The sequence below is a fragment of the Neofelis nebulosa genome, chromosome 11 (genome assembly GCF_028018385.1).
Source record: "Neofelis nebulosa isolate mNeoNeb1 chromosome 11, mNeoNeb1.pri, whole genome shotgun sequence".
Taxonomy (NCBI): Eukaryota; Metazoa; Chordata; class Mammalia; order Carnivora; family Felidae; genus Neofelis; species Neofelis nebulosa.
Genome location: NC_080792.1, coordinates 72,674,324 through 72,700,889, shown reverse-complemented (window position 1 = coordinate 72,700,889; position 26,566 = coordinate 72,674,324). Strand labels below are relative to the sequence as shown.

The 26,566-nt window shown below is 35.9% G+C and overlaps 1 protein-coding gene across 7 annotated transcripts in view; it reads right to left on the bottom strand.

The window, feature by feature from the left end:
• The window catches only part of HORMAD2 (HORMA domain containing 2), a 91,496-nt gene that overhangs the window by 63,391 nt on the left and 1,539 nt on the right, over positions 1 to 26,566 (bottom strand). For 5 of the 7 annotated variants that reach the window (XR_009250387.1, XM_058690779.1, XM_058690778.1 and 2 more), the window contains exons 2-7: positions 18,622 to 18,709; positions 12,745 to 12,886; positions 9,545 to 9,608; positions 8,841 to 8,877; positions 4,268 to 4,288; positions 3,526 to 3,552 (exon numbers count right to left, since the gene is read on the bottom strand). Coding sequence is in view for 6 of the 7 variants with exons in the window: in XM_058690779.1 (XP_058546762.1) it covers positions 3,526 to 3,552; positions 4,268 to 4,288; positions 8,841 to 8,877; positions 9,545 to 9,608; positions 12,745 to 12,886; positions 18,622 to 18,672 (342 nt within the window). In the remaining variant the exon portion in view is untranslated. Of the gene's footprint in view, positions 1 to 3,525; positions 3,553 to 4,267; positions 4,289 to 8,840; positions 8,878 to 9,544; positions 9,609 to 12,744; positions 12,887 to 18,621; positions 18,710 to 21,146; positions 21,168 to 26,566 lie in introns of those variants that run through there. The other 2 variants (XM_058690780.1, XM_058690782.1) reach the window with 2 other exon arrangements.

Genomic DNA, 26,566 nt, shown 5'->3' with positions numbered 1-26,566 from the left:
TGTTGTTTAACATAGTGTTGGAAGTTCTAGCATCAGCAATCAGACAACAAAAGGAAATCAAAGGCATCAAAATTGGCAAAGATGAAGTCAAGCTTTCGCTTTTTGCAGATGACATGATATTATACATGGAAAATCCGATAGACTCCACCAAAAGTCTGCTAGAACTGATACATGAATTCAACAAAGTTGCAGGATACAAAATCAATGTACAGAAATCAGTTGCATTCTTATACACTAACAATGAAGCAACAGAAAGACAAATAAAGAAACTGATCCCATTCACAATTGCACCAAGAAGCATAAAATACCTAGGAATAAATCTAACCAAAGACGTAAAAGATCTGTATGCTGAAAACTATAGAAAGCTTATGAAGGAAATTGAAGAAGATATAAAGAAATGGAAAGACATTCCCTGCCCATGGATTGGAAGAATAAATATTGTCAAAATGTCAATACTACCCAAAGCTATCTACACATTCAATGCAATCCCAATCAAAATTGCACCAGCATTCTTCTCGAAACTAGAACAAGCAATCCTAAAATTCATATGGAACCACAAAAGGCCCCGAATAGCCAAAGTAATTTTGAAGAAGAAGACCAAGGCAGGAGGCATCACAATCCCAGACTTTAGCCTCTACTACAAAGCTGTAATCATCAAGACAGCATGGTATTGGCACAAAAACAGACACATAGACCAATGGAATAGAATAGAAACCCCAGAACTAGATCCACAAACGTATGGCCAACTCATCTTTGACAAAGCAGGAAAGAACATCCAATGGAAAAAAGACAGTCTCTTTAACAAATGGTGCTGGGAGAACTGGACAGCAACATGCAGAAGGTTGAAACTAGACCACTTTCTCACACCATTCACAAAAATAAACTCAAAATGGATAAAGGACCTGAATGTGAGACAGGAAACCATCAAAACCCTAGAGGAGAAAGCAGGAAAAGACCTCTCTGACCTCAGCCGTAGCAATCTCTTACTCGACACATCCCCAAAGGCAAGGGAATTAAAAGCAAAAATGAACTACTGGGACCTTATGAAGATAAAAAGCTTCTGCACAGCAAAATAGAAACAGGAACTGCATATAGTTCAGTTCTTGAAGCAATCTATTAAAAGCGGATGCTGACCACCTTCAATAGGCACATAGGAATAGACGGTGAAACAGTAAGATACCTAGCCATTCTTTTTTTTAAAAAAATTTTAATGTTTATTCATATTTGAGAGACAGAGAGACACCGAGCATGATTGGGAAGGGGCAGAGAGAGGAAGACACAGAATCTGAAGCAGGCTCCAGGCTCAGAGCCATCAGCAAAGATGCCCAATGCGAGGCTCGAACCCACAAACTGTGAGATCATGACCTGAGCCAAAGTCAGACACTTAACTGACTGAGCCACCCAGATGCCCTGAAACCTAGCCATTCTTTACAGTTTTATCATGCATTAAGTCGTGTAAACCTTTTCTTAACATATTCACATTTTGGTTTACACATCTTATTAATACTCTCCACATATTTTGTAGTATGTGTCTATAGGAAAGCTGTACTATACCTCATCACTATTTTAGTTATCTCTGTCAGTTCATCTCTGTCATGAAATGGAGCAACCAGAACAAAACTGCAAGTATAGGAACACCACAACTTTGTACAAAACTCCATTGGCCCTTGGATTGGGTAAGCACACTTATTTAAGACAGAGGTTTGCAACTATTATTCCATGAGAGACTCTTCACAAAATCACTACAAATTTTAATCCATGTGTAAAATGCTTTTGCCTCAGGTATATATTAATATTGCTATTGTTTGTTTAGTTTTGTTTAGGGAAGAATATACTTCTATAGATATGAATCAAGAAACATGGCACAATATCAGATAAATGCCAAAGAAAGACTGTGTTTATGTGGGAATGTGGTTTTGTGAGTATATAAAAAAATGAGATTAGGAGGTAAGTAGTTGTATCAGTGGCTTGACGTTAAACAGCAACTACAAAATAGTGCAATCCCATGGATACTTTTAGGCATTATGAACATTGCTATTCCATAGTTATACTGTACTTATTGCTGACTGGTTTCACCTTCTTTTGAGTCTTTTAATACCCTCAAACATGACACTAAAATTTCTAGTAATCAAAAGTGTGCCATGAACACACAGAAGTTAGGGATCAGTGCTATATGGAACAATCTGCAAGCATTCAAAATATTAAATATCTTTTCTGGGTTATAAATGATAGTTCAGCACCTCATTTTATAAGCTTTTGTTTTCTAACTTCATTATTTTACTTGTATCAAAGCTCATTTAACAGCACCCCCACATACACCCTCCACCATAAGAGTTTTCTGCAGTTAAGCCCAATTTATTCAGCATTTCACTATCTCAAAAGCACTGGTTTCAGACTAGGAATTTTGTATACATAAGAAAACAAAATAATTGCATTAAGAAAATGACCAATTGATTAACAATTTATCAGAAGGTTTTAGTTTGGGAAACTTCCCTCCAAACCTACAAGAAAAAAAAAGCATTTTGAAACTAAATAAGAGAAAGATAAAAAGCAGTAGTTTGGAATTGTTACCCACCTGTATGTACCAGCTTTCTTCCACCTTGCTAAAACAGCTATTTATAATCTTCCCCAAAAAGGATATTAAAAACTAAAAATGCTTAATTTAGTCTTGAATGCCATCAGTTAGGCTAAATTCATAGGCTTAAGAAAGAAAATTGAAAGCAAAGAACAGGGAACAGGAAAAGGAAAAAAAGTTAGGAGGGAAGTAAAGAGAACAGAATGAAAAGAAAGAATAGAGGCCTTCACCTTCCATTTCTGTATCATTGCCACAGCTGCCATTCAAGGTAGCACAAGGAACTATTACATGCCAAGGACTATGAAATTCACTTTGGGACACAGAATACAAGATAAGACACTTGTCCTAAAGAATTCAAAATCTGGTTGGAGAGATAAAGTAATCTACATGAATCAACTGAGAATGTTAAATTGTGAAGTCTTGCTAGAAAAGAAATTTAGAGAAAGAAGAAATTAGTGTGAACAGCATAGGCCAAGAGGCTTTTATGGGAGATTTGAACATAAATTGGCCTTGAGTATGAGCAGGATTTGATAGGAAAGATGTTTAGAGATAAAAGAAGATGTAAAAATCTATGAAAAGGTCAAAAAGAAGAGAATTTAATTGGCAAAAAGGAGAAAAGTTTAGAATTCTGCCATATTTTCCAGAAGGCCACAAACAGAAAGGATTCAGAATCAGTTAAAATAAATAATAAAATGTGATTTTATACAGGCAGAGATTTTTAATTTTAACATGTTAGGGAATAGGCTTTCCTCTATGCTTTTTCTTTAATACCCCTAAGTAGTTTTTAAAATCTCATAATAAATAATTGGTGAAGTTCATAACAAAACACACTGAAAGAGCTCATAATGAGTTACTCTGCTCACACAGTAAGCTAATAACATAATCAATAGCCTCAACCCAGGTAAACATGTAAATATAAAGTATAATCACATCTCAATGTGTGTTCTTACCTCAGGTTCCTTGGGATTTGTGTAAAGCTGTTTAAGGAAAAATAAACAACATTTAATTTCTGAAACTTACCAGATTATTCCTCACTGAATACTGAATTAAAAATGCTTAAGTAAATCAAATATCTAAGACTCCCAATAGTATCTTCTCATTTTCTTTCTATTCTTAACTATACATACCATGTTATATCCAGAAGCGCACAAAACTCCAAAAAGTCTACAAAACTGCAAAAACAAAAACCTCCAAGTCTTTAAAGTAACTCAAAAAACGAAATCCTGATGGCCAATATATGAAGCAGACGGTATATCCTATATACCCCCCCATGTATTATAACATACCTAAGAAATACATAATTTGTGATCTTTTATTAAAACTTCTGATAGATTCGGGGCACCTGGGTGGCTCAGTCGGTTAAGCGTCTTACTCATGGTATCAGCTCAGGTCATGATCTCACGGCTCGGCTCGTAAGCTGGGGCCTCATATCACAGTGCAGAGACTGGTTGGGATTCTGTCTCTCCCTCTCTCTCTGCCCCTCTCCCATTCCCTCCTCTCTCTCTCTTTCTCTCTCAAAATAAATAAACATTAAAAAAAAAAAAAACTTCTGACAGATTCTATTTTTTTTAATTCCAAAATGTCATAGGACAGATAAAGAAATTCAGGAAGAAGTGGGGATAGTACTGTTTTAATGTTTTACTTGCCAAAAGACAACAGAGACATGGGCTTGGTCTTTAAATGTGTACTTACTGTAAGTACTGCCATGTGTAGCTTCAAGAGAAAAGAAAACTACTGTTAGTATATACTTGTACAGATATTATTGTTATTTTCAATAAAAGCTAATTAAAATATGATTTAAGAGACGTTCAAGGATTTGGGTAGAAGATCTGAAAAAGGGATACTAATTCACTCATTTATTCAAATGTGTATAAATTTACATACATAGGGTTCTGCTGGGGAGAGGAAGGATGCAAAAAAAATACTATCTGTACTCTCTAAAAGTTATATTTTAGTTGAAGAAGCAAAAGATACACAAAATAATTCATTATTATTAAACATTAAATATGCCACAAGTATCTCCAAAAAATTGTCTTTTGAAACTAATCTACTAAAGAAAAAATTTTCAAGTCTGGTATGTCTATAAAACCCCTTGCCCTACCTGCATATATATTACTATAAACAGATTCTCTCTGCTTGAAAGAGTAATCCAATATATAGATAGAGATACAATCTAGCCTCTGATAAAAATTTAAAAACTAGAATACAAATTAGAAATTTTCCAGACCAGGGGCACCTGGCTGGCTCAGTCAGTAGAGCATGAGACTCTTAATCTCAGGGTTGTGAGTTCAAGCCACACATTGGGTATGGAACCTAGTTAAAATTTTTTAAAAAAGAAAAAAATTAGAAGAAAATTTCTGGACTGATAATTTCATATCAAATTATTCACCTATTTCACCCTGAGGAATAAAACTTTAGTGACACTGTGTGGCTATTTTGGTTACTGCATACAATTTATTTTTAAGACTATACAGTGAAACTTTATATTCATTCATTCATTCAAAAATAGAAATGGCTACTGATCCCAAGGAACATGCAGACCAACAGGAGAGAAAACATTAAACAAAAAAGCAAACAGATAGGTACATCATTACAATCGTGTTAATTGCTATGACAAAGCATCACGAGGTGCTTGAGAACATTAAACAAAAGGACAATCTAGGCAGGGGTAGGGGGTTGTGTGCCAGGAAAGACTTCTCTGGGAAAGTAAATATTTAGGCTGAGACCTGAAAGATACATTGGAGTTAGCCAGCTAAAAGGTATGGATAGTGAAGAGAATTTTGCAGGCAAAAAAGAATACTACAACAAAAAGAAAAGGCATTTGGCATGTTCTAGAATCCTTGTGTGGCTTGACTATGGTTAGCAATGGTGAGAGTGATGACTTGGAAAGGCAGGTGTAGGCCAGATTATACAGGTTCTCTGTGAAGGACTCTCAATGTTATTTTAAAAGTCATGGAAATGGGGTGCCTGGCTGGCTCAATTAGAAGAGCATGCAACTCTTCATTTTGGGGTTGTGAGTTTGAGCCCCACTTTGGGTGTAGAGATTACTTAAATAAATAAAACGTACATACATACATACATAGCCACGGCAGATTTTCAAGCAAGAGATTGACATGATCAGACACATTTCTGAAGAATGTAGTGTGGACACTGGGTTAGAATGGTAGGGGATTGAAAATGGGAATAAGGAGACAAATTAGGAGGCTATGTACAATATAGTCTCTTTTTTATAGCTATCTAAAAATACATACATGCTTACTTTAAAGAATTTAAGCACAATAGGAACTGCAAAGAAAACAGGGTAAAATCACCTAAAATTTCACATCTAGAAATAATCATCATCTTCAACAGAACATCTTTCAAAATCTCTAGATACTCAAACTTGACTTTACTCAAACTATTTAAAAAATTTTTTTAATATTTTTATTTATTATTCAGAGACAAAGAGAGACAGAGCATGAGCAGGGGAGACGCAGAAAGAGGAGGAGACACAGAATCTGAAGCAGGTTCCAGGCTCTGAGTTGTTAGCACAGAGCCCGGCGCGGGGCTCGAACTCACAAACCGCGAGATTATGACCTGAGCTGAAGTCGGACACTCAACCGACTGAGCCACCCAGGCACCCCTACTCAAACTAATTTTAAAACATTAACTATTTCCTGGGGCACCTGGGTGGCTCAGTCAGTTAAATGTTCAACTCTTGATCTTGGCTCAAGTTGTGATCTCACAGTTTGTGAGTTTGAGCCCCACATCGGGCTCTGTGCTGATGGCACAGAAGCTGCTTGCGATTCTGTCTCTCCTTCTCTCTGCCCCTTACCTGCTTGTGCTCTCTCTCTCTCTCTCATAAATAAAAACTAAAAAAACAAACAAACAAAAAAAAAAACCAACAACATTAACTATTTCCTAGTAGGAAATTAAGATACTAACAACTGAAAAGCAAATATAAATACTATTAAGAATCTAGGCCATCCGTCTAAGGTGTTGTCTTTTAATCTCCCAAAACAATAAATTTAATTGATTCAGTCATACAGGTAGTCATTTAAGTAAAATAAATCCATCAAACTAGGTAGATAATCTTTTTACATCACACTGCTATTTTAATACACCTAACATTGTAATTATTTATTTAAGAAGTGACTCCATTAGACTGTAACCTCCTTGAGTGGAGGAATCACATTTTTCTCTCATCCAGGATTTAGGTACAATGTCTGGCACAGACTAAATAGATAAGAAAGGAAGGGAGGAAGAGAGGGAATGAAGAAAAGAAGAAAGGAGGGAAAGAAGAATAAGAGAAGGTGGGAGGAGAGAAGGAAGGAGAGATGAAGGGAAGGGGAAGGGAAGGAGGAAAGTAGAGAGGGAGGGATGGAGGGAGGAAAAAGAGTTAACACTTACATAGTGTTTATTATGTGCCAGGCATTGTACTAAAATTTTAAATCAGTGGTTTCAAAGTATGGTCCCTAAACCAGCAGTCTCAATATCGTCTGGAATTTATCTGAAATGCAAATTCTCACATCAGAAATTTTGGGGAGTAGAGCCTGGCAATGTGTGTTTTAACTGTCTTCCAGGTGATTCTAATGCAAGCTCACATTTGAAAACCGGTGCTTTAGATTAGTCCATTTAATTCTCAACCTTAAGGAGTAAGTTCTGTTATTATCCCCATTTTGTATATAAAGAAACTGAGGAACCAAGATGCTGGTACTTGCCCAAGATTATACAGGTGTTAAGTGGCAGAAATGGGATTTCCTTCAGACTGATTCCAAAACTTGTGCTCTTAACTATATTGTAGTGCCTGTCAATGATGGATACTGAAGAATTTTGGAAGGAATTCATTTGAAGGAAAATGAATGAGCACCATTCAGTATGCATTCTCCATTTAAACCTGTCCAAATACTAAAGGCCTTCAAAGTTCAAAAGCCATTTTCTCCCGAAGATTTCCTTCATGCTCCTCACTAGATATAACCCCTCCTTTTCCATATTTCCATTGTAAACAATCAGTATCTTTCCTTTAGCATGCAACAATTTCTAATGAGTATTATGGTTACTTATACTTGTGATAGAGGTGTAGTCAAAATATTTCTGATATTTTTACATAAAAATATCAAACTAATATGAAAAAAATAAACATTTAACAGCACAATATGGCACAGGTATGGGCCAATCGGAAAGGATGCCAATTTAGCCTTGGAGCTGGGTTCCTGGAAGCTCCCCCTGGGCCAGATGTTAACCTTTTAATTGCTAGATTATGAATCAGTCTGGGGAGATCCCAAAAGAGACAGTGATGAGGTGAGGGGGACGCCATGGTGGGGGTCATTCTGGGTCTCAGCGAAGCAGCTATTTACCACCTAATATTTCAATATTTTAACAACAGGCACAGCTGGGCCAGTGTATCATGGCTGATCATCAGCCGTGCATATGAATATCATTTATTTTCTGCCATGGTCTAGAAGATCTTTGTGTGCACAATCCCATATCTGTTTTAATTTTGTATCCCTCAGTCCCCCAGGTCAGTGTTGAATAAATCATAAATAATAACTGTTCAGTGAAAAAGGAAATGTATGAGTGCAACTAAATAATCCTATGTAAGGCTTATTCACCTCAAAATTTCTTAAAGGAATAGGAATTGAGGAAGTTAAAAGAAGATATAGATGGGGAAAAGGAGGGGACGCAGGCAGAAGGTTAATTTATATACATCTTGTCTCTTCAACTAGAACCAGGGCCTCTAAATTTTACACCCTTCATAGCTGTCTTGGACAGCAAGAAAGATCTGATGCACTTAAAATTCAGCTGCATTTTTTAAAACTCCAAGTTACAATACTAACTATTTTGAGGGAATGTATTATATACATGCACCAACATAGTTAACAAAATAACCAACATAGAATAAAAACTGATTATTCAAGTCTATTTTTTCCTTTCATATCTGTGAATTTAATCGCAACTATTTTGAACATATTCAATGTGCTAAATGCCAGATTCTTGTCTCCTCTGTCCCACATCCTCTGGATCTCTTCCAGTGACTTCAGAGGAAATTCTGTGGTCAAAAAGATATGAGTATGTAAAAGAGAAAAGTGAGGGTTTCCTTTCTAATTAATGAAAACAAGACATTAACGAGACAACAAAGACATAAAATAAAAAGAAACTGTTTCAGAAATGCAAATGTAGGCAATGGTACACTTATTACACAACAACAAAATAAAGGCTAAACATTTTTTTTTAAGGGATAAAAGATGACTCTTTAATCTTGGTGTAAATTTAAAAACATTCTTACGTATCTCTTTTCCAAAGCATCAAAACAGCCTTGAATCCTGTCAAGAAATAAATGTTTGATGTCAATTTGGACCAGATGCAAAAGCCAAAAAAATTTCCAGTACAGCATATTCTTTGCTTTGAGGTACGTTAAATTGGTAATCATTTTACCTCTTACATTTAAACTTTTTTAAAACTCCCAGTGTCATTTAATATGTTGATAGAACTTTATAGTAATAGGTAAGCAATTTTAAGGTAGGGAACTACATCTTATTTTTCTTTTTGCTTCCCATAATGTTTAGGATACTGATATGCATGTGATGAGTAATCAAATTTTGACCGCTATTTTTCTCTCTTTTTAAAATTTTTGTTATTGAAGTTTAGTTGACATATAGTGTTATATTTGTTTCAGGAGCCAAATATTTTTGTATCCTTGTATAAGTCCATTTTCTTCAAAAAATAAACTAAATCAATATCTTAAAATTATATGAAATAATTGTTATAAATTTCTAGGAAATTGTAGAAAAAAAGATGGAAGGAAGAAAAAGGAAGGAAGGAAGGAAGGAGAAGGAAATGGAAGGAAGGAAGGGAGGAGAGTGAGAAAGAGAAAAAGAGAAAGAAGAAAGAAATGGTTTTAAGGAAATGATCTTCCCAAATAGTCTTATGGGTAATTTCAACCACGATAAAAATAATGTTGTTCTACTTTTGCGAATTTCAATTACTTACCATTTGATAATATGCAGTGACCCCGGACATTTTTTATCTTCTCGAAGTATTTTTAAACTGAGGTCTACAAAAATAGAAACACAGTCTATTTTCCTCTACTAAATGATTGCTGTACTAAAACTGTCCATGCTAAATAAGGATATTTCCTTTAACTATTTTATTTGCATAACTTAGTTTTATAGCTTATAAAAACATTTTGAATCTCTAAATATCTACTTTAGAAATAAATTCTATGTTGATGATTAGCTTAGTTCCAATTTTGATTATAGTCTAGCAGTCTCCCCTTCTACAATGCAGCACAATTGAGTTGGCTGCAAAATCAATTTGTGTTACTTCTTTGCTTCTGTTGAATTTCAAGTAATCATAAGGTATTACTGAGACCATTTCCATTAACCAATTTAAAACATGTACCTCAATTCTCAAGTCACTTCTCTCATATTTCTCTCCCTCTCAATGAAAATACAGACGAAAATTCTTCCCATAGATTATTCTCAAATATTAATTTCCATCTGAAATTCAACCACCTTACTATAGTCAGAGAAGAACAGGAAAATCATATTAAAAGAATTTTAGCTTAGAGGTGCCTAGGTGGCTCAGTCAGTTAAGCGTCTGACTTTGACTGGCTCAGGTCATGATCTCGCCGTTCATGAGTTCCAGCCCCACATTGGGCTCTGACAGCTCAGAGCCTGGAACCTGCTTCAGATTCTGTCTCCCTCTCTCTCTGCCCCTCCCCCACTTATGCTTTTTCTTTCTCTCTCTCTCTCTCTAACAATAAATAAATAAATAAACATTAAAATTTTTTTTATTTTTTTATTTTAATGTTTATTCATTTTTGAGAGACAGAGACAGAGCGTGAGTGGGGAATGGACAGAGAGAGAGGGAGACACAGAATCCGAAGCAGGCTCCAGGCTCTGAGCTGTCAGCACAGAGCCCCACGTGGGGCTCAAACTCATGAACGGCGAGATCATGACCTGAGCTGAAGTCAGATTTTCAACCGACTGAGCCACCCAGGCGCCACCCCCCAAAAAAATTTTTTTAAAGAGTTTTGGTTTAGATCACTCTAAAATCAATCACTGATACAGGTATGACTTTGCATGTCACTTCACCTTTTCATGTTGTTTTCCTGTTCTAAAATTGATGTCTTCTCTATCTCTATTGAGATACATGAAAATTACTCCATATTGGTATAATATTTAGAGATTACCAAAAAGAGAGTGACATAGGAGAACTGAACATATTTATGATGTATGCTACTTTAAGTACAAACATTGAGAGGGAAACATATAACCTCCACTAACATTATCACAAAAAATAAAGCCATAAGTAATAGTGTTACCCATGTTGAATGAAAGAGAGAGAGACAGAGAGAGAAACAGAGACAGAGACAGAGACAGAGAGAGAAAGGGCCTGAAATGGAAACACTTGCCCCCCACAAAGAGCAAACCAAGACTTAATTGCAGGAATGTAAACTTTAACAAGTCAATCTGGAATTTCCTGATCAACCCTAGTGAGGTAATCTGCAGGATAGACCCCTGCCTTTTCCCCACCCCCCCAAAGAAGGTGACCCTGCCTGATACAAACTTTTCTTTTACTAATGACTTCCTTGTCCCACTCTGCCTATAATAGTTTTCCATTTTGTACAGCTTCTTAGAACTATTTCTATTTGCTACATTGGATATTGCACTATTCATGAATTATTGAAAAAAACCAATTAGATCTTCAAATGCACTCAGTTGAATTTTGTTTTTTAACATTTCACCCCCTTACTATGCCTAGGGTAGTGACTGACGCACAATAAACCCTTAATTAATTACCCCAAAAATGTCTTTTTCCAATTTTTCCCAATTCTGTTCCAAATGAAGAGAAATGCAACTCTGTGCTACATATAAACATATTCACAATTACAGATTTATTTTCTATAGATCAAAAGAAGACATGACACAAATGAAGTTGTCATGACTGCAAATATCATGTTTTTGTATTTATAGCACCACATGCCTTTCATTGATGCTAGTATAGAGAATCAAATGTTAAGAAAATTAAATTGGAATGAGGCCAAGGTATATCATTAAATACAGATGTGAGGAACTTTAAGTTAGATCTTGAAAAATATGATCTTACAAGGAAACTTCTAGCTCTTTACATTTATTTTCCTAAATGATAGTTCCCATTTTAGTGACAAATCAGCAAGATTTTTCTGAATTGTTATCACAATTCAGCTTTTAAAGCTAATAATAAAAGATTCTAAAAAATTGAAGAGTCCTAGGTACATTTTTTTTCTTTCAATACAAGAGAAGGAAAGGAGCCAGAAACAGCTTGTAATATAAGGAAATGAGATCATAAGTTTAAGACACAAGAAATAAAAAAGAGGAAAGTAAGAGACCTGGCAATTGAGAAAAGAAAAGCACTATTAGAATAATAATTGTCTCTCCATGTTAATCAACAAATGGGTTTGGCATGAATATGCTTTTCTTCCAGCATATTTATATGTGTCAACAGTATAAAGAGTTTTTCACCTGGCTGCATTAAACTTCCTCAATGCCAAAGTAAACCTCAGAAAACAAACTCAACTGAGGCACAAAATAGTGCAAATCTACAGCGCCCAAAATAGATTTTGATCCAGCTGCTGCTTTAATAGGTATGGTTTAGAATTACTAGGCTTGTCTATACAGATTTATTTTCTTCTCAGTCTGTCATTTGGTATCCAGCTAGGAAGTAATGATTCCTGTAAGTAGAACCACTAAACATAGTTAAATTTAAATGGAAAATGAAGGGCGCTTGCCTGGCTCAGTTGGAAGAGCATGCAACCAACTCTTGATCTTGGGGTTGTAAGTTCAAGCCCCATGTTGAGTATAGAGATTACTTTAAAATAAAATCTTTAAAAAAAAAAAAAGGAAGGAGTGCCTGGGTGGCTCAGTCGGTTGAGTGTCTGACTGTTGATCTCAGCTCAGGTCCTTGGCCTCAGGGTTGTGAGTTCAGACCCCATGTTGGGCTCTGTTCTGGGCTCAGAGTCTACTTATAAATAAATAAATAAATAAATAAATAAATAAATAAATAAATAAATAAATATTAGCAAACTGATCTTGAAGAACATGCTCATGACTTGGAATTAGCACACTCTGTGAAAAATGAAAGGTTTACTCTTACCAAGTAAAGAAAAAGGCTACAAAAGCCAAGATAATCACTGAGTTAAACTTTACCATCCAAATGCCGTTCTCCATAAGAGCTCTCTGGAAACAGGCCCCTTAGATATGTTATACATGAGATAGAAGTAGCAAAAAGTTTCTTCACCATTATCAATGACTCATGCTCATTAGTGATTTGGGATGGAAAAACTGTTTCCTGGGGAAAAAAAGAAAAAGATGAAAAAGATTAGTATTCTTTAATATATTCAGCCATCATGCCTTTACCACAGATATGATGGAAAGATTTTTCAAGACTTCAAATCTGATACCTTTACAGATAATCAAAAGGAAACAGGGCTTTGAAAACTGCATTAAAGTTGATCTTTATAGGTAAGGCAAAGAAGAAAGGCAGGGACAGTTACCCAAGCAATTCAAGACTAGTATAATTTACTTCACAATGATCCATGGGTTTGAGGTGAAACTGGAGCTTTACTATGATTACATAATCTCCTTCCTTTTCACACACTCCTCAGATCCCCAATGCAATCTTTTACCCCCTACATTCTCTCCAAAGTCATCAAGTACATCCTATCATCGACCTCTTCTGTCCTCTTACTAGGTAACTTCTCTGCAGTGTTTGACACTTTTCCCACATCTTCCCTCTTCCCTTTCAGCTGCCATAAGAGTTTTCTTTTGATTTTTCACATATCCCTCTGTATCTATCTCAATCTCTTATTTTTTCCAGTTTTTCTGCCCTTTAAATGTTTAAATTCTCTCTTCAGTCCTTTCTCTTTGCATAGTTCTCACTTCTTGGGTAATCTCATCTAGTTTCACTGCTTCAGCTATAGCCCATACAGAGAAGACTTCAAATCTTTATTTCTGTTTAAGCCCTACTTCTGTGTTTCTGTTTCGTGAACATCTACTCCTAGGCCACTTTGTAGAACCCTCAAACTCAATTTATCTCTATCACCTTTCACTGAAACCTGATCCCAAGTTTCATTCCCAGACCAATTAATCAGCCTCCACTCTAATCATCCAGGGTAGAAGTTGAGTCATCTTTGGCTTCTCTTTCTTGTTCATAGTTCATACCCCATTTCCAAGCACTAAACCCTATAATTCTCTCTAAAAGAGTTCTCAAATATATTTTCTCCTTTCCCTTCTCACTGTCACTGCCTTCACTTAGGACATATTTACTTCTCCCGTTTATTACATGCTGTAGCCCCGATCTCTCTGCCAACAGTTACTTTCATTCACTCTGTCCTTCACATTGCCATCATTAACTTTAAAGAATATAAATCTTATTATGACATGACCGGTGTTCATATAGGATAGAGTTCAAGTACCTTAGTGGAGCATTTGAGAACTATCAGTCTTGGGGCGCCTGGGTGGCTCAGTCGGTTAAGCTTCCGACTTTGGCTCAGGTCATGATCTCACGGTCCGTGAGTTCGGTCCATGAGTTTGAGCCCCACATCGGGCTCTTCTGACAGTTCAGAGCCTAGAGCCTGCTTCGGATTCTGTGTCTCCCTATCTCTCTGCCCCTCCCCTACTCATGCTCTGTCTCTCAAAAATGAATAAATGTTAAAAAAATTTTAAAAAAAGAACTATCAGTCTTATCTTTGCCTAGCTCTCTTGCCTCATTTGCCACCCCCTCCTCTCTGCCCCTACTCCCTATCCTCTCCTATGCGCCCTACTCTACCTATGTGGAACTACTATTCGTTTACTATTCTACTACCATGTATCTCCATGTTTTTGTACTTTGATAGGGTTTTGCAGGATACTAAGGTAAGAACTTAGAATACTAAAGTTCTGTAAGATATCAGATAGCCTTCTATAAAATGTATGAGTGCTAACAATAGCTTCCTTCTAAATTATATGTGTGTATGTATGATATATTGAAAAATTCATACAGTTATTCTTAACTGATTGGATAGTCTGCCCTAAGAAATGGTATGCCATATTAGGAATGTCATAAGAGAGTGACAGACGCATAAATTTTACTTCAGCATATAAGAATTTTCTACCAACTTAAATTCATGTAGAATATTTGCTGATTGTTTGTTTTGCATCTTGAGTTATCATTTCAACATGTTTGTCATATTCAGTATTTACTGTGTACATGTATAAAAATAAAAATTTGATCATTTTTGTAACAATTAATTAGTCTGAGACTGCTTTTTGCTCTTATTTAATCCAACCACAAAATATGTCTCATGAACTCCAGCTGGCATTTGTCAATACATTTTATTTTTAAAGTATTTTCTAAATATTGATGAATTAGACTATATTAAACTTAAGAACTTCTGTTCAAAGAGAACGTGGGAGAAGATATTCTCAATACATATATCTGCAAAGGACCCATATCCAGGATATAGGAAGAACTCCTAAAATTCACTAAGGAAAAGACAGACAACCAAAAAGAAAAATGGACGACAGACTTGATAAGACACTTCATAAAACAGGATATCCAAATGGCCAACAAATAGCACTCAAACTTCATGAGGGAAATGCACATTAAAACCACAATTAGATAACATTACACTACCTACCAAAATGGCTAAAGTTTTTAAAAATCAGAAAATACCAAATGTTGACAAGGATATAAATCAATCAAAACTTTGAAACACTGGTTACAGGAGCATAAATGGGTACAACCTCTTTGGAAAATTTGCTCAGTGGTATCTACTAAAGCTAAAGATACACATGTTCTATGACCTATATTTCACTCATAGATATACACCTGACAGATACGCATACCTATGCTCACCAAAAGAATGTTCATAATAGCATTATTTGTAATAGACCCAAAATGGAAACTATCCAAATGCCCATCAACAAAAGAATGGATGAACAAATTGTCATATATTCCTGTAATGGAATAATATACGGAAATGAGAATGAATGATCTACAACTATATTTAACAATCTACAAATATATTTAACAATTTAATAACATATTTAACAATATGATAATTCTCACAGACAAATCTGAGCAAAAGATACCACATACAAATGAGCGCTACTGTATGACTTCATCGATATAAAATACAAAGTAAGTGAAACTACTTCCATGCTGTTAGGATGGTTAAGTCTCTGATGATCTTAATCAAATTCAGAGGTCTTTTTACTATACTACACAGTTTCAACTGTTGAAGTTTGAATAATTCTGTTACTTAGAGGCAGGTACTACCCGTAAATAGGCCTTTGATGAAGAAGAACTCACAAAAAAGCTTTTCTACAGCTATATCCAAAAGACATTCTAGTCATGATTTTGCTATATAAACTTCGTTCTTCTTTGGCACACTGGCAATGAATTATCAAATTATATTATATTCAGTTGTTAAAATGTATATAATAAAATAACATAATAAGTATACAATAAAATAAATAAATAAAAATATATAATAAAATAATATAAAATTATAATACTCTTGCATGTATGATAGGAACTTTGGGGACAAATCAGTATGGATCTTAAAAGCCAGGCTAAGGAATTTATGGTTTATTTTACAATCAATGGGAAATCAGTGGATTTGATCAGGAAAGTGAGTAAAAGAATTGTTTTAGGAATATTAAGCTATAGCAGAAGTAGGAAAACTTAAAGCTGAAGGAGAATTAGGTATGTATGTGGTGTGCATGTGTGTGCATGTAAATTTTACAGAAAACTGCTTTTTGTACTGACAGAGCTTCAGAAATTAAGGTCCTTTTGAGTAAGTGGGTAATAGTTGGCATGGCATCTATATAAGGCACCTTACTGAAAACTTGCCAAAACTTAAAGGTAACACTTGAGTAATAACCATTTGTAAAATTAAATAACCTGAAAGTATAAAGACATTTACTTTAAATATAGAATCTAAAAGGCCACTTGCAGTAATGAAGATCAATAGTTAGAAAAGCCCTCTAAAGTTCTGTTATTTTTCTATATCCTAGGGATTATTTGTCTTAGCTCAACTGTTCTTATTTTTCTTAGCTCAACTGATCTAATACCTTAAGGGTCATCATTGATGTTTTCATAAATGTCAAATACATGAAAATACTGACTTGACAATAAAAAACACTATGTCAAGCTATTTTAACAAGACAGTGTGCTAATGACATACGTGATGTTTGACAGCTCAGCTGTCAAATTACATGACCTAAGACAATTACTTTACTTCTCTGAGCTTCAGTTTCCACCTTATTGTGAGGTTTAATTGAAACAATAATATAAAGCCCTTGGCACAGTGCCCAGTACATGGTAAATGCTGAATAAATGTTAGCTTCTAGAATTGTTATTATTGTTGTTTTAAGTATTAAGTAACAAAATCATACAGTCACTTAAAACTTACTGGGAATAGTTCATTCAGTCCAAACTACAAAGATCTGTTTATATTAAAACATCAATTTGTTAATTTACAGAGAGAAAATAACTCCCAAGCTGACTGTAATTCATATATATATACCCAGCTCAGCATTTCCCCCCAGGAAGGAAGCACACTTAGGAAACCAAATGAGATCAGGAATCCAGTGAGTATATTGAATTCAAGCCAGAAAGATGACTACTTTCTCTCTGCCCTAATTCTCCTTCAGCTGGAATCTTGCCTTTGTTTGCTGCAGCTTAATATTCCTAAAACAATTATTTTATTCACTCTCTTTTTTAAATAAATATTTATTTATTTATTTTGGGAGAGAGAGCAAGTGTGAGTGGGAGAGAGGGAGAGAGAGAATCCCAAGCAGGCTCCCCACTGTCAGCCCAGAGCCCAAAACAGGGCTCAATCCCACGAACCTGTGAGATCATGACCTGAGCTGAAATCAAGAGTTGGATGTTAACCAACTGAGCCACCCAGGTACCCCAATTTTATTCACTCTCCTGACTGAAGAATAAAGCAGGGGCGCCTGGCTGGCTCAGTAGGAGGAGCATGCAACTCTTGATCTTGAGGTTGTGAGTTTGAGCCCCACACTGGGTGTAGAGATTAAATAAATTTTTTAAAAACCTTAAAAAAAAAAAGTAAAGAATAAAGCATAAATTCCTTAGCTTGGCTTTTAAGATCCATATTAATTTGCTCCCAAAGTTCCCATTCGGTTTTATTTCCTTTTTCTGACCAACATGATGTCTCTCCACTCCACTAAGGATACGTTCTTCATTATTCTCTAAAATGTTCATTTCTCATTTTGAGCCAAAGCATGTTGGTAGGTTTTCCTGATAGAATTCTCTTCTCTCTCCTCTACTCAAATCCTTTTTATTATTCAAAGTCTACCTTACATCACATTTCCTTCATGAGTAATATACAAACTATTCCAGTCTATACAAAATCTCTAACTTCCTATAATTTGTATTGTTTTACTCTTTTTCACATATATAATGTATATACTGCTTTCTATATTGGCTTGACTCCTTTAAATCTTATTTCCTTTACCAGATTCTAAACTTCTGGGAGATAAAGATTTATTTATAATATGTATTATATAATATCAAGCTCTTAATTAATAAATGAATGATTCATTAATGAATGTCATGGGACAAGACAGACCTGCCCTTGTGAACTCAGGAAGGATGCCTGACTCTGGCATGCTCCCCCAGGGGCCCAGCCTCCAAGTTCTTCTCAGTGCTCTTTCCTTCAATCCTTAAAATTACATCATGGTGCATATCAAAAATTTCCTAATTGCTTCAGGAAATGAGGATCTAACAGAGAACTGTTCTCTTTAAATATCTTTTTTGTTCCTGATTTCTTTTACTCTAGAAAATCTAAACATATGAGCATGAAACAAGCACCCAGTCAGTTACTTTGTAGGAATCTATTCTAATTTCTTGAACATCCTCAGCCCATTAGGCAGTTAAAATGTAGACATACTCTGCCAGAATATTATGTGCCAATTAACTGATAAAACTGCTATTTAAAAAAACACCAAAGATTAAAGTCATGATTCTGAACTCACTAAATAGTCATTGATTTTCATTTAGTTCTTAGTAAATACCTTAGATGCTTTGTGAATTTTGATAGAGTGAGAGAGCTGAGCAGTGGCCATTGTAGTAATGTATCAAGATTCTTTTAACAAGTCAAACCTGTGGGGGTGAAAAAAAAAATTAGAGACTTTGCCAAAATAACCTTTTTTGTGACTTTTCCAAAAGAAGGACTATATAATTAGCATTGACTATATTCTTTGGAAAATTAGTTTAATAACCATTTTTATCTCCACTACCAGTTTTCTATAAATTTGGCTTATGATCTCTAGACTAGTATTTCCAACCACCCAGTGAGAATTTAAGTTGATCTGCTTGTTCCCAAATACATTTGAAGGAGAAAAATACATTGTAAATTACCTAAAGATTCAACAATATATATTTTTTAAAAATTTTTAATTTTTATTCATTTTTGAGAGAGAGAGACACAGAGTGAATGAGTGAGGGAGAGAGAGAGAGAGAGGGAGAAACAGAATCCGAAGCAGGCTCCAGGCTTTCAGCTGTCAGCACAGAGCCCAATGCAGGGCTTGAAGTCACCAGCCTAGCTGTGAGATCATGACCTGAGCAAAAGTCAGACTGACTGAGCCACCCAGTCACCGCTCAAGAATATATTTTACTCATCCTTTTTATTCCCTTAGAGGGCAACTGTGTTCTGTGTGTGTGTGGCTATATATATATATATATATATTCACGCACATGCACATTCTCTCTCTCTCTCAATAAACTTAAAAAGATTTCTTGATTTAACTTCATGTGTAATTGGCTTTCAAAGGTAACTCAAAAGTTAAAGTTCACACTTCACACCCATTAGGATGGCTTTTCTAAAAAAATGGAAAATAGCAAGTGTTGGTGAGGATGTGGAAAACTTGGAACCCTTGTGCATTGCTGGTGGGATTCATACAGCTACTGTAAAAAACATTTTGGCAGTTCCTCAAAAAGTTAAACAGAATTATCATATTATTCAGCAATTCAACTTCTAGGTATACCCAAAAGAACCGAAAGCAGAGAGTCAAATACTTGTATACCAATGTTCATAGCAGTATTATTTACAATACCCAAAAGATGGAAACAACCCAAATGTCCATCAATAGTTGAATGGATTTTTTTTAATGTGGTATATACAATGGTATATACAAGTCTTAAAAAGGAATGAAATTCTGATACATGGTACAACATGGATGAACCTTGAAAACATTATGCTAAGTGAAATAAGCCAGACACAAAAGGACAAATATTGCATGATTTCACTTACATAAGGTAGAGGTGCCCAAAGTAGTCAACTTCATAGAGACAAAGTAGAATAGAGGTTACAAAGGCTGAAGGATAGAAGGAATGTGATGTTTAAAGGGCATACAGTTTCTGTTCAGGCTGATGAAAATTTTCTAGGACGGACAGCAGTGTTGTTTGCACAACACCATGATGCACTTAGTCGCCACTGCATTGTATACTTGAGAATGGTTGAGGTGGTGAATTTTATATTATGCATATTTTAATATAATTAAAAAAATGAAAGTTGAAAATACATCTAGTTTTGAGGTGCCTGGCTGGCTCAATCAGTAGAACATGTGACTTGATCTTGGAGTCATGGGTTTGAGCCCTACATTGGGGGTAGAGTATACTAAAAAATAAATAAATAAAACAGAGGGACTTTAAGTTATAAAAAAAAAAAAAGAGAAAGAAATACATCTGGTTTGCACTTCTATTCCTTCACTGGCATAAACAAAGAAGCAAATTCCCTTTTTCTTTTCAAAGATATTTATTTATTTAAAAAAAATTTTTTTTAATGTTTATTTTTGAGAGAGACAGAGACAGAATGTGAGTGGGTTAGGGGCAGAGAGAGAGGGAGACACAGAATCCAAAGCAGGCTCTAGGCTCCGAGCTGTCAGGACAGAGCCCAACGTGGGGCTCGAACTCACGAGCTGTGAGATCATGACCTGAGCCAAAGTCGGACGCTCAACCAACTGAGCCACCCAGGTGCCACTGATCTTAATTTAATTTGTATCGGGGCTGCTTTTCAAGTTATGGAGTTCTGACCAAATAACCTATTTAAAGTAATTCCATTCTGGATCACCCAGGATAGCCTGTGACCGACCTTCTTTTGTGTATTGAACAATGCAAGATTCTGGATGATTTTGCAAATAAAAGGCAGAATTATTTGAGGACACGGCCACAAGATGGTGATAGAGATTATAAACAAGTAATATTTAATTTCTCTCAAATTACTTCTTCAGATCAGCACTAGGGGACACTCTTTTACAATATCCTGTAGGACACTGAAAACCACCTAATAGTCCTTTAGTCCTTAAACATTGCCAGGTGTCTTTTGTTGACTTCAAAATATAGCTTTCATTTCTGTGTATAACCTTCAAATCTGACTCAACACATCAATTGTTTCCCTTAAAACTTCAAGAAATAAAATGAGCAAAATAAGGAACTACAGAAGTTTAAGCCCTAGTTCTGGTCCATTAAGCCATGTAAATGACCCCCTCCTGGGGTAGTTATTAGTCTTAGAGACAATACATAAGAAGAATAGGGGCACCTGGGTGGCTCCATTGGTTAAGCCTCCAACTCTTGATTTCAGCTCAGGTCATGATCTCACAGTTCATGGGATGGAACCCCACATTAGGTTCTGTGCTAACAGTGCTGAGCCTGCTTGGGATTCTTTTTTTGCCTCTCTAAATAAATAAATAAATAAATAAATAAATAAATAAATAAACATTAAAAAATAATAAATAATAATGAGAAGAATTTTTAAATAGATTTCTTCATTGATTTAAAAACAAAAATCTCTCTATGGGAGTGCCTGGCCGACTCAGTCAGTAGAGCATAATCCCGGGGATTGTGAGTTTGAGCCCTACATTGGGTGTAGAGATTACTTAAATACATAAACTTAAAAAAAATTTTCTATGATCATAAGACATTCTGATGGCATTTCTAGAGAATCAAGCACTGAAAAAAGCATCATTCAATTAGGACATAATGGCTAGGACATTATATCTATATAGGAATGTACAGAAACCTGGATTAAACGGATACTATCACTGAAAACTCAGACAAATCAGGGCACTTGTTTTTGAGAAAGGATTCAAAGTTGGTTACTATTAGCATTTGGTAAATACCTGAGGAATTAACATTTCTAAAATAAGTAAAGTTAAATTTTATTTACACATATATGTGTGTGTGAAGAGAGAAATAAACAGCAGTATAATGTAGTAGAAAGCAGCTTTGGAGTTAAGGAACCTAGGTTCAAATTCTGTTCAACTATCTAGTAGCTTTGTAACTTGGCCATATCACACAATCACCCTGGGCCTCAGTTTCCTTTTTTGTAAAACAGAGACAATAAATCCAACTTCTCAGGGCTCTTACAATGTTTATATGGGGATGTGTACATCCAGAGAGCATACCTAGCATAATGGTTAAGTACTCGCACTCTTCTGGAGTCACATTATCTAGGATCAAATTTCAGTCTACAATTAACTTGCCATATCATCTTGGGCAGATTGTGTGCCTCGGTTTCCCCATCTTAAAACAAGGATAGTAATAGTACCAGCTTCACAGGGTTGTGGGAGGACTAAATGAGTCATTTTATAGAGGGCACTTAGAACACTGACAAATATTTCATTATAAGTAATAAAGCATGTTTATTTTTTAAAATCTTATGTTAGTATTTGAACTCCTAGTTTTCTTCCAGCCTTCCAGTTGTTCCTTCTCATTGTCTACTTCAGACTTTTTTCCCCGCGCATTTTTTTAGCATTTGTGTTCAGGGTTCTGTACTAGGAGCTCTTTTTTTTTTTTTTTTTTTCTTACTTCTAAACACACTCCCTGGATGAACAAACACATTCCCATGGTTTCAATTACTGTATCTATTCACATGATTGGATATAAGGAGCCCAGGTCTCTCTGAGGAGTTAGAAATCTATACCTCAGTCTATGAGACAGTTCCACTTTGATGTTCCCAACACATCTAAATGTCAGTTCTTTCCCCCCAAAACCTATTTCTGTTCCCTAGCTCAGTAAATGACATCATCAAATACCTAACTGTTCAAGCCTAAAAACTATGACTCAACTCTGTTCCCTCTCTCATTTCCACATCCAGTCTCCTTAACATTTATCAAATATGTCCATTACTCACTTTATACATGCTGTTATCTCTGCTTTAGATCAAATTAGCCTCATCTTTTGTCTGGACTGCTACAACCACCAGTCTAGTCTGCCTGTCATTGATCCTGCCCTTCTCCGGGCTGTTTTTTGTACCGTAGCCAAAGTTTTCTTTCTAAATTGTGAACTTGATTATGTAACTTCTTAGACTGAAATTCTTCAATGGTTTCCCACTTTGCTCAGGATAAAATCCAAACTCCTTACCATGGCTTCAAGATCTGGCTCATGCCTTCTTAGCCACATCTCTAACCATTTTCCCTTACACTTTTATGAATCAGCTATTCTTATCTACTTTGATTACCCTAAAGGACCATATTCTCTACAGCTTTCAGGATTTTGCAATATTCCTTCTGCCTGAAACATTCTCCTCCATTCTCAATTCTTACTTATCTCCTGGACATGGTTTAGTATAATGTTCTCAAGGAATATTTCCTGATTCACTACAATGAGCAAGTTGGGTTATGTGCCCATTGTAATATATACTGTATCATGGTTGTATTTATGTATCCATCCCACCCTACTGTGAGCTAACATGAGAGTAAAGTTGTGTCTGTCTAGCTCATTTATTTTTCAAAGTTTTTTTAAAGGTACAATTTAGTGGATCTTGGTATATTCAGGGTTTTGCAACTGTCACTATTAATTCTAGAAGATTTTTGTTCCCCAAAAAGAAACTCTGTCCCCATTACCAATCACTCCCCACTCTCTCCTCCCCGACACCTTGCAACCACTAGTCCATGTTTCATCTCTATGGATTTGCCTATTCTGGACATTTCATATAATGAAACCATGTAATATGTGACCTTTTGCGTCTGCTTTACTTCATTCTTTAAAAAAAATTTTTTTTTTAATGTTTATTGTTGAAAGACGGAGAGAGACAGAGAATGAGCATGGGAGGGGCAGAAAGACAGGGAGACACAGAATCCAAAGCAGGCTCCAGGCTCTGAGCCATCAGCACAGAGCACGTGGGGCTCGAACTCACAAACTGCGAGATCGTGACCTGAGCTGAAGTCGAACACTCAACCGACTGAGCCACTCAGGCGCCCCTGCTTTACTTCATTCTTGAATCCTCAGCACGATTACAGTATTGAAACAAAATAGATGCTCAATAAGTATCTCCTGAATCAATAGAGATACTACAAGAACAAGGAAGAATTAAGCATCTAGAAAAGAATTACAGAATATTAATATTAATAGGTAGAAGGAACTTTGACTGTCATCTACTCCAAACATCTAATTTTCTAGATGAGGAAATCAAGGTCCAGAGAAGTCAACTGACTTAGGGTCAATCAAACATTTAGTGGTAGAACTGAGAATAAAACTCAAGAAACTCTGACTCACAATTTAGGGGTTTTTCTACAATGACTCCCCAAAATAAAATCCCTTTTTGCTTTCATCCCACCTAAAATAATGCACTACCCAGGAAGCTAGGTGGCTCAATCCATTAAGTGTCCAACTCTTGATTTCAGCTCAGATTGTGATCTCATAGTCATGAGATGGAGCCCCACGTCAAGCTCTGCTCTGGGCAGGGAGTCTGTTTAAGATTCTCTCTCTCTTCCCTCTGCCCCTCCCCCACATTTCATGCATGCTCTCTCTCTCCCTCTCTCTCAAAATAAATAAATATAGGTAAATAAATAAAATTATGCACTACCAGTGCCTTCCTAGTTGTTGGGCTCGCTTGCTTATTTCTAAATACAGTAGTGTCTTTGTGTCTTTTTCTGTTTTTCTAGAATGAGTTCGCTTTAGGAAGGCAAAATGTATCTAATTTTTTTTTTTTTAATAGCGAGGCTCTTTTCAACCTCTAACTATTCTGTTGTTACTGTTGTTTTCCCTTTGAGCAGGTGTTTTGTGGAAGTCTCCTATTCAAGTACAAACTCTGCTTAATTTTGAAAGCTCACAAGCTAACAGCCCCAGGAGGTATGACACTACACATAATGCACTCTTAGAGAATAACTCTGATTGTTTTTTTATCACCTTGTTCTAACTCATTATCTAAAAACCTAGGAGAGATTTCATAACTATGGATTTGAAGAACAGAACTCTAACTTTCAAATGTCTTTCACTTATATATTTGCTTGCATATTTGACCCACAAACATCTGAAACTTCACAGGGCATCAATATCTTTCATTTTTATGCTCGTCTACTCTGTGACAAGAATTATGATCTTGAGAAAGAGAAAAGATTTCTGTGCTTTCTCAGATAAAGACTCATGCTAGGCTTACCTCTTGACCTACATCTCAACTGCCCTATTTAAAATGGTGACACAATTGCTTACTGTTTTACCCTTTTATGTGTGAATCCAAGATTCAGATAAAGATTAACCAGCTACTGTTCAGCGCATTAAAGCCTAAGCCACTTTTTTCCTTCTTTGGCCATTGTGAGTGAAGCAAAAACCAGTCTTTTATTATGTTTTTATTATGTTTGCCCAAAGACAAATAGTTGGTTTCCTAACACTCCCCACCCATCTTTCTCAATCTTCCAAAACCATTTTTTCCCAACAAATCCCCTTTCTCTCAAATGAGTAATATCGAATAGCTGGATTCTAATAAATGCAACTAGATGATCTTTCTTGCCTGATTGGAAGGATGGCTTTACTGAAAGGAAGTACATTTTGACCTAAATGGGCTCAGCAACATAGAATTGGAAGGGAAAGGACACATCCTCTACAGATAATCCAATCTCTTCACTTTAAAGAAAAGGAAAGTCAATTTAGTGGAAGAAAGATAGTCTTTTTAACAAATAGTACTGGAACAATAGGACATGCATAGGCTGAACAACCCCCCCTCCCCAAAAAAAAGAACAAAACAAACCCTCAACCTAAATTTCACACTGTATACAAATATTAATTCAAAATGGGTCATGGAGGGGCGCCTGGGTGGCTCAGTCGGTTGAGCGTCCGACTTCGGCTCAGGTCATGATCTCGCGGTCTGTGGGTTCGAGCCCCGCGTCGGGCTCTGTGCTGACAGCTCAGAGCCTGGAGCCTGTTTCAGATTCTGTGTCTCCCTCTTTCTCTGACCCTCCCCTGTTCATGCTCTCTCTCTCTCTGTCTCAAAAATAAATAAAATGTTAAAAAAAAAATTAAAAAAAACAACAACAAAATGGGTCATGGATTTTGACAATAGAGAAGAGGAAAACGAAGTTCAACAAAAGAACTTGGTTTATTGAGGCACCTGGGTGGCTCAGTCGGTTGAGTGTCCAACTGCAGCTCAGGTCTTGATCTCTTTCATGGTTGGTGAGTTCAAGCCCCACAGTGCAGAGCCTGCTTCGGATTCTATCTCCCTCTCTGTCTCTCTGCCCTCCCTTGCTCACATACTTGCATTCTCCCTCTCTCAAAAATAAATAAATATTTAAAAAACATTTTTTTAAAAGAACTTGGTTTGTCAAAGGTCACCCAGTTACTCAGAGGTTTCACAGAATTTGCTTCCACAAATTATCATTCACCATTTTAATAAATCCCATTTGGCTCTGGTAATTTCTTCTCCCAGCTCACTCAGAATAAATGGTTTCCACTATATTAACTGGGTATTTGTACATGCTATTTTCGTTTTTTAATATCTTCTTCAGGCTATCTCAATTATTCATTCATTCAACATTTACTGGGTGACCACAATGTGCCAGTCATCATCTAGGATTACAGTGATGTAAAATAATACTGTTCACATGGCAAGAGATTGATGATGCTCTAATGGGGGAGACATTAGACTCTCAGCCTAATTAAATAAAAAATTCCTATAGGGGCAGGCGCCTGGGTGGTTCACTTCATTAAGAGAGGGACTCATCATTTCTGCCCAGGTCATGAGAA